Genomic DNA, 8,228 nt, shown 5'->3' with positions numbered 1-8,228 from the left:
GGCATCAAAGAAAAATGTCCGACCCTCATGAATAATAACTAGATGGTCACAAAATAATACGGAGATAGGAAACATGGCCAGAAATGTAAGGGTGCTGAACTGCAGAGGAACCGAGCAGTTAACAAGGCAACTCGCAGGGGGGAGGAACCATTTTACAAATTTCATTAGAGATGAGAGCAGCAGAAAGGCCTATTTTTAAATATGCTAAAGATTCACTACATCTATTAGTAACAGCTATCAGAAGGATATGTGCGGAGAGCCTTTTGCAGAAATACAACTCTCCGTAAAGGACTGGTTTACTGCTTGAGCTTTGTCACCCGCTACATGTCAAAGTTGCATCTCGCGATAAAGTTAAACGATTTTAACAACCTAGCAAGCTGCAGGAAATAAGCATTTTAATTGAGATGCAATTAGTAATCAGAATCAGGAAATGAGCAATATTCCACAAGAAAAGCAGTCACAAAGTTGGATACAGGGAACTTGTATTGGAAGGAGAAAATGAAGTGGAGGAAAGAGAACATTTTGTTTCAGCTATATACAAGATGAAAATATCAAGATGTACTAGACTACTGAAAGAAAGAGAACGAGGGAGGTGTGTAGTGCTACCTGCATGAGAAAATATATTTCAGCACTGGTTTTTGGAGTCAGCTGACACGGATTCAAGATATGATATAACAAGATCCGCTGCGTTGCATCCCGAAGATAATGCTTTGCCAACTGACAATCCCCCCTTGTGGTTACCTAGCATTACAGGAGACATGTTAAAGTACAGTGGCAATAATTTATTTTAACTGGGATTTAAGTTAGTGGAAAGTCAGCTTCAGCTTTCTTGCCAAGTAAATCAATATGAAGCCGGCATATGCTAGGCTAAAGAATTCTACGAGCATACATAGCTTTTACTAAGTTAAAGGTTACATGATATATGGCCTCTAGCAGAGAGTACACTGTGAACCTTCCTTGTTAAAAGAAGCTGCATCAACGGGAAAAAATGGAAGATGCTATTTCAAGGAAAGAAAATATTACCTGCATAGAATAAACCAGGAAGGTTTTTCTCCATTTTGTCAATTGCATGTAGGACTGAATCATAGTTATGCCCATACAATGGAAATGCTTTACTCCAGTATAGATGACTACAATTAAAGAAATAGCCAGCTTTTCAGAATCTCAACCTTTTCAAACCAAAGCCTACATATGCTGAACTAGATCAGCTATATACTAGGAATTCACGTACTTCACATATGTTGGCTCTCCTTCAGCTCCCAACAACTGCTTAAGGTCAGAAGTTACTATCTCTTTCAGCTCAGTCCTGTGAATACAGGAATATAGTTACATACTGAAACATCATCATTAAAATTTAGTAGGAATGAAGTAAAGCAGATTACAACAAAATTGAAAAAGTTTAGAAACCTTGAGGCTTTTGCGAGTTCTCTATTTCGGCTTCCACCAACAAAAGTAGTATAGAGATAAACATTGTTGGGTGCCCGATCTGGAAACATCATAGAAGAGAAGAGGGTGCCTGCATGCGGTGAGAAAGTAATAAGGGCATAACACTTTCTAGTTGTTATACGGCACTTTTTAAACTAGTGTGTTTGCATTACCTAGTGTCTTGAGACCATGTTGTTGCTCCTTGGAAGGTACAAGAACTCCAAAACCCTCAAGGGGATGCTTTACATTTTCCCTCTTAAATGTGGTTATAACAACAGATAGCGGTACATAATCAACCTGCACATCATACGCTCAATTAGACCGCAACAGTGCCAATGAACATAACAGTTCATACACATATACACAGTACAGAACATATAGCTTCAGATTCAGTCCTTCCTATAATATCTCTTCTCAAGACACAACGGTGGAGAATAGTAGTCCAAGTAGATAGTGTTTGTGCACCTTTTTCCTCTTGGAAATGAGACCGACTTACTTTGCATGTTCACTTTTCAAAGCATTAACTGAGGAAATGAGTGAATTACCATGTGGAAACACATTTTGATTTGCCGAAATTGTATTGGTAAAAATTTGACCATACGACAGCCACGGAGCCGGCCCGTCCTAACCAACTCATAACGAATGGTCAATGCAACTGACTTAAAACTCATGACAGCTGTTCTTATGGCGGACAAGGGGGTCACGGCCCTTTCGCGACAGGAGGACGTCTCCTCGATTAAACTGCGACGGCTCGTGACCAGTTCACAGAGCTTGAAGCTATAAATACCAAGAAAGAGAACCTTCAAAGGGGGGCTTCTTCTTCGACTGGGCCAGAAAACAGAAAAATGGTAGCATATGCTCCATGAACGGGGCGATGAACAAGATAAATGTAAGATCCTGAACCTCTCTAAGGAGAGGCAGGTCAAGCTACTATGATGAATAAAATCCCGTCTATATCATTCTCCAATGGATGATTCATACATCTCAAATTTGTCTTCTGATTCAGTGATTAATTATGATTGGCTATGATTTATCCGTTCATTTCTTTCGATTGATTTGCTTAAAAAGTATTTGATAACTTTTGAGTCAAACAGAAATGAGGTTAATATCACAAAACAAGAATGTCTATACTATAGAGTTAACACCAAAAAGCCACAGAAGCACAAACCTCAGGAATGAAGTTGAGTAGAAAAGGATTTCCTCTCTTAGCAATCTTCATACCCTTAACATCACAGAGTGGGGCCTAATTTACAGAAGCTTAGTCAATAATGGCAACATTTGACATCTGCACAGGACTCAGGTATTCGTGAGTCCGTCATTACAAGAATTGAGAAATCACATGTCATGAACTGAGCTTGAGTGAAGCTAGTTGTACAAAAGCAAATACAAGGACTCAATCAATCCAGTGTCTCACCGTCATAATTACAGCATCAAATGATTCTTCTTCTGATTGCCTTTTGTGTGGTGAGGCAGAAATAATTGACCAGCTATCTATCGCAGAGTCCTCATTACAGCTACAAGATAATTCCAGAACTCTAGAGTTTAGCCTAAGTTCATCTTCTCTGAGATCTTTGCATATTGCATCAGTAAGTGTCTGTAAAGCATTTGGATGAGATAACAGTAAGATGAAACATGACTAAGAGAAATCACAGGATCAAGATTCTATAAGACATAAGTGATGCAAGTAGTCGACTGCGCATTATATCTAGCTCTCACCTACAGAGATATAATTTATCATTAAGAATAAATTTTTCATGAATAACAATGCCCAAAGAGAAAGACTGAGAATTTGGTCGAAGTAGTCAAGTTTGGTATATCATCCCTTTGTATCTCCTCTTTTGCAGAAACTTAAATGTATGAAATCACCCAAACAGGGCAAGAAATACAACTCAGAACTAGTGTGTGAAGTTCATGTCGAAATGTTAGACAAGTCATCTCTGGGGCCAAATGGATGAATGACCTTCAAATAATACATGATGCATAAATAATGGCGGTATAATCATTTAATTTTCTGCCCTTTACCTTCAATGCATGAAGAAAAAAAGAATTAAAGTATACTTACTTGCATCCCGCCCAAGAAGGAAAAAGATCCCCCCTGGCGCTTCTTATTTGCTGAAGTCTTCGGTGGTCCTTGCTTCTTTTCCTTTTTAGGTGATAACTTAGATCGAATTGCCCCAACTATGACTGAGCCAAACCTAGCAAGTAATGACACCAAATGCCATAAGAGGGCTATTTGCATGATAAAATGAATTTGCTCAACGAACTGCATTCTCAATCAACAGGACGATTTTTACAGTAGCACCTCTCCAACTGTAGGACAAGAAAGCAAGGAAAAATGATTGCCAACCCATGCGATGGCAGAAATTTGAACGTACATACCTTTTCTCTAAATTCCACAACTCTGGAAATGAATGGTGCATCTGTTTCAGAGAGGGAGAAAAATGAAATTTGACTCATAGCAAGAATGATGTTTAGATGCCAAGTCATGACCTGAATCTAAGGCTCTTGAAATAAACTAGCTATAGACCAAGTTCACATTATCCTACCCCATTTTTCCTTTTATACTTGAATGTAGTTTGAGATATTCAGTAAGTATACAAAGGCATGTTGACCTCATTATCTTACCCTCTGTGATGTTTGTTGAAAGAAATATAGGATGGACAAACAAGTGATATAAATGAGTACTCACTGAAAGCGAGTCAGGATCACCACCACACGTTCCAGCAACAAAAGGGTCAATCAGATAGTCAACAACCTAGCAGGTAACAAGTAAACAAATGGATGTTCATGTATAACTGATATTAAATTAAAGTTATTCTATACATAGCGAGATTTTCTTTTGTTATGGAATGTCAGAAGATTTGAGGGACATAGAGATAAAGTCAATCGAAGGTGAGCAAAGACCTCCTTTCCAAAATGACGCTGGAAGAATCCACTGACACTGCATATAATATGGAAAAGTATCACAACCATGTCAACTTAACTTGCCTCTATGCTTTATTTGGAGGTCGAATGACTACTAGATTGAGAAGGCATACTGGACCAAGAAATGTACTTATCACTATGAGAAAGAGCAAGCAAATCTGATGCAGTTAATAAGAAAATCACCTTCAGAATGTAGATTATGAAATCGCTAACATGTCTATGCAGACACTATAGTGGTAATAGCTTCTATAAACAATGGGAAGAGGCTAGATTTCAAAAGGACGGATTAACAGAAAGCGTATGCACAACGCTAGCTTGGATAGAATATCTTATATTTATTAGAAAAACATTTTCCTCCGAGTTCAAACACATCATCTGATCATAAAAGCTGCAAACTCAACAGAGTAAAATACATAAGCAGTAGGCTGAAGACCATTGAAATGTATATGAGGCTCGAATGGGGTGGTAACATGTCCCAAATTTGATAGCAATTTACTTCTGGATACTGCAATGTGAACAATCCTATGCATTGAAACGACCACATAAATTGGACAGAGGAAACCAGTTTCAGTCTACAGACCAAACCCGAAAATGTGGAATTGACAGATGCTCTACAATTCGAGAACTCAATTGAAATCCACATGCAAATTCAATTTTTTTGTTTCTCTAGAACAGCAAGTATGTATTAAACAACTAATAAAAATTTTGGACCTCCAAGATGTCTAAACAAAAGAACTGCTAAACATGAAATGAAGTAGCATCAGAAAAGCGTGGAATTTCATGGAGAGGTTGAACCGCATCATATACCTTTCATGTGAGTCAGACACCTTCGAGAGGTTTTTATTCTTCCATAAAAGTGGCTCCAAAAGCAGCTGAAGCTGCAGTTATGAAGCTACTTTATTAAACAATATTTTTGAAAATTAACCATCATCGCTTACAAAAGGATAGAAGAAAGAAATGAGATATAGATGAAAAATGAGTGTACAGATGGTAAATACATTTTTATGAAGTGTTTTAACTGCAGTATCCACTATTAATGATCACTTCAAGTCCCATGTCATGACATACATTGAATTCAAGTTATTTGTGATGTGATCTAAGTTCAGGTGTTCCTTCTACTCACCAAAAAGCTCCAAAAGAGCAACTCCCAAGGTTGTGCCCAAACTTCAGAAACCAATATGTTCAGAATATGATACTATAGTAGTGTCTCTGAATCACATAGACCTAACCATATCTGTTCCCTGATATTTGGGTCTACATATCAAGAAATCACCTAATTGGATAAAGCTTTTTTAAGAAGAAACATATTTCATGATATTTCCGAAATTAATCAAAAGCCCCAAGTGTATTTGCCTCAACAAACTGTTGATTGATAGAAATGATCACCTAAAGGTACATAGGCTAGGTTGCCAAAGTTACACTTATTAAACTTCTTAATTATTCTGCAGGCAGTTTACCATGTCTTTCTTGAAATCACTATAAATTCTAAATTTTTGAAACAGTAGGACAACAAAGAATTTAAACTGCATTTGAAATACAGTTGAAAGGATCTATAAAGAAGCTATATTGCTTAATACAAGAAATAATTTTGGTGCACGACTCTCGCTAAGCTATGGTAAAGATAAGCTCATGTCTCAAACAGGGTTAGCAACGAGACTTGAAGATATGGGATTGCAACTCACATCGAGCCACATATGATGTTTCACAGATACTTCCTAAAGGAGCAACTTGACAGATGCAACATGAACTTAGCAAAATATGTATCTAAATCAGAAAGATAGGATGACCGACGACCAACATACCTTTGATCCAGTGGAAAGAAAATTGCTTTTGAACAGGTCAATTGGATTTGAAGGTAACTGAAATTAAAAGTCCAGCTTAGGACATGATTAATCACTCCAAAAGCACCATATCAGAAGAATGCAAGTGACGCTGAGAAGGAACATGCAAGTCAACAAGCTAGCCATGGGCCAATCTTACCAGTACAGGAGAACCATTTCTGGCAATGTAGCGCTTGTTCTGTGAAAGTGGCTGCAGAGTGAAAGCATGGAGAAGTACTTCTCATCAAACCTTCCGATGTTCTATAGCTTATTCAACAGGACAAAAGATGAACCAAAGCCTTCTTTTATAAGGTAATGACACATAATAAAAGCAGAAAGGCTTACAAATTGTTGCTTTTCTCGGAGTCCAAGAGAATCAATCAAAAATGTAACATCACCTTCACTTTCAGTCTGCAAAATGTCAAAAGCCACTTGTTTACTATAATCAGAACAGGACATTCACAGAATTTCAATGGAAATTTAGAAATTAACAGACCATAGTATTTGCCCCTTCATCCCATATCAGGCCATCTTGGCTCACACTTCGTAACTTCCCTCCAGCTCTCCCTTCTGCTTCGAATACTGTCACATTCAAGCCATGGATTTTCAACTTGTATGCTGCAGCAAGCCCACTTGAATATGAAATAAGTTAGAGGCATCTAGAAATAAAAACCTTAAAAATTAAAGGATCAAAAAAGAAAAAGAAAATTAGAAAATGATACACATTATCTTGCAACACCACTTTAAGCTCATGAAATATAACTGAACAATAATGTTTTTTTAAAAAGTGTAACAAACTCAGTTTTGTCATTAATGGAAGGCCTCGATTTACTCTACCATAGTCTTAGAATATTCTACTTTCAAGTGAAGACATATTTGCTTTCAAATTGCGATCTTGGATTAGAGTTTCAGCTTTAAGTTTTATCAATTGACCATATACAAAATATGTTCAGTGTCTTTAACCGATTGTACCAGGGTTGTGTTACTAAATTCACGCGTCGATGGGCACTTAATTTTCCTGAATGTTAATTTAAAGCATCAATCCATAAAATTTAAACCTTTTATAGTTTAATACCAGAAGAAGGTTCAACAGAAAATATGATCAGTCAACATCGCTTCAATTAATTATCAAATATGAGGCATCTAATTATAACGTAAAACTAAATAACTTTGAAGTTTGAATGAACATAAACTTGCATTCTTAGCTATATTATCCATGAGCAATGACAAAAGAAAAGTAAAACTAGGTAAAGTTAACTCTCTCTTTTTTTTTTTTTTAATTATCAGTAAAACTAGGTAGATTTAACTCATGAGATGGAACAATTGCAGAAACTGGAACAGCAAAACATGAAAGACAAGAGTAACTTACGGAGTAGAACAATTGCAAAAGCTACAGAAGCAAATTTGATAGAGAATTGTAAATTCAACATACCTGACGCCGGCACCAATGACTGCGACTCTCTTCGCAGAACCTACAGAAAATGAATATTTTTTTCCTTCAATTTTGCTTGGAGTATAAATTACAAATAAAATTATATGGTATGAGAAGGGAAAGAGAGATTTACTGTGTTTATCTTCTCCGGCAGAAGGAGCCATATCCTGGTTTCGATAATCTCCAAATGGGAAGTGAACCCGAGCTGAAGTGTTTTTCAAGTTATGCTCTTAAGTGTGTTTTTAACACCCTAATTCTGCAAATTTGCTTTAAGAATGAAATGGTTTAGAGCCCGTTTGGACATAACAGTTTTTTTACTTTTTTTCGAAATTTTGTTACTTTTTTTTCGAAATCAGTGTTTAACCATAAAATTTTCAATTTTCACTTAATTTTAAAAATTTTCAATAATTTGAATAACTCCAAAAAAATATTTTTCAAAATTTTCACTCAAATCACTCACAAAACTTTAAAAACAACCTAAAATTATATTCATATCCAAACACAACTCTAATTTTCAAATACTATTTAACTTGAAAAAAAATTTCACCTTTTTTGGGAATTTTACAATTCTTAAGTCCAAATGCCCACTTAGTTATCCAGATTTTAATCCTCGCTCAATTGATTTG

The 8,228-nt window shown here is 36.4% G+C and overlaps 1 protein-coding gene across 1 annotated transcript; it reads right to left on the bottom strand.

Annotated features, from left to right (window-relative positions):
• Positions 1–7,870, bottom strand: LOC109233443 (protoporphyrinogen oxidase, mitochondrial). The gene is made up of 19 exons (XM_019399322.1): positions 7,736–7,870; positions 7,603–7,642; positions 6,667–6,802; positions 6,516–6,581; positions 6,331–6,381; positions 6,153–6,209; positions 5,158–5,228; positions 4,330–4,366; positions 4,115–4,180; positions 3,805–3,845; positions 3,488–3,620; positions 2,840–3,019; positions 2,594–2,668; positions 1,599–1,722; positions 1,408–1,516; positions 1,232–1,306; positions 1,024–1,130; positions 607–741; positions 1–377 (listed from the first exon to the last, which is right to left on the bottom strand). The coding sequence occupies exons 1-18, from the start codon at positions 7,764–7,766 to the stop codon at positions 626–628; spliced, it is 1,515 nt and encodes a 504-aa protein (XP_019254867.1). The 5' UTR covers positions 7,767–7,870; the 3' UTR covers positions 1–377; positions 607–625.

This window comes from Nicotiana attenuata, chromosome 10 (assembly GCF_001879085.1).
Source record: "Nicotiana attenuata strain UT chromosome 10, NIATTr2, whole genome shotgun sequence".
NCBI lineage: Eukaryota > Viridiplantae > Streptophyta > Magnoliopsida > Solanales > Solanaceae > Nicotiana > Nicotiana attenuata.
The sequence above is the reverse complement of the archived record's forward strand: the minus strand, read 5'-3'. Positions and strand labels throughout refer to the sequence as shown.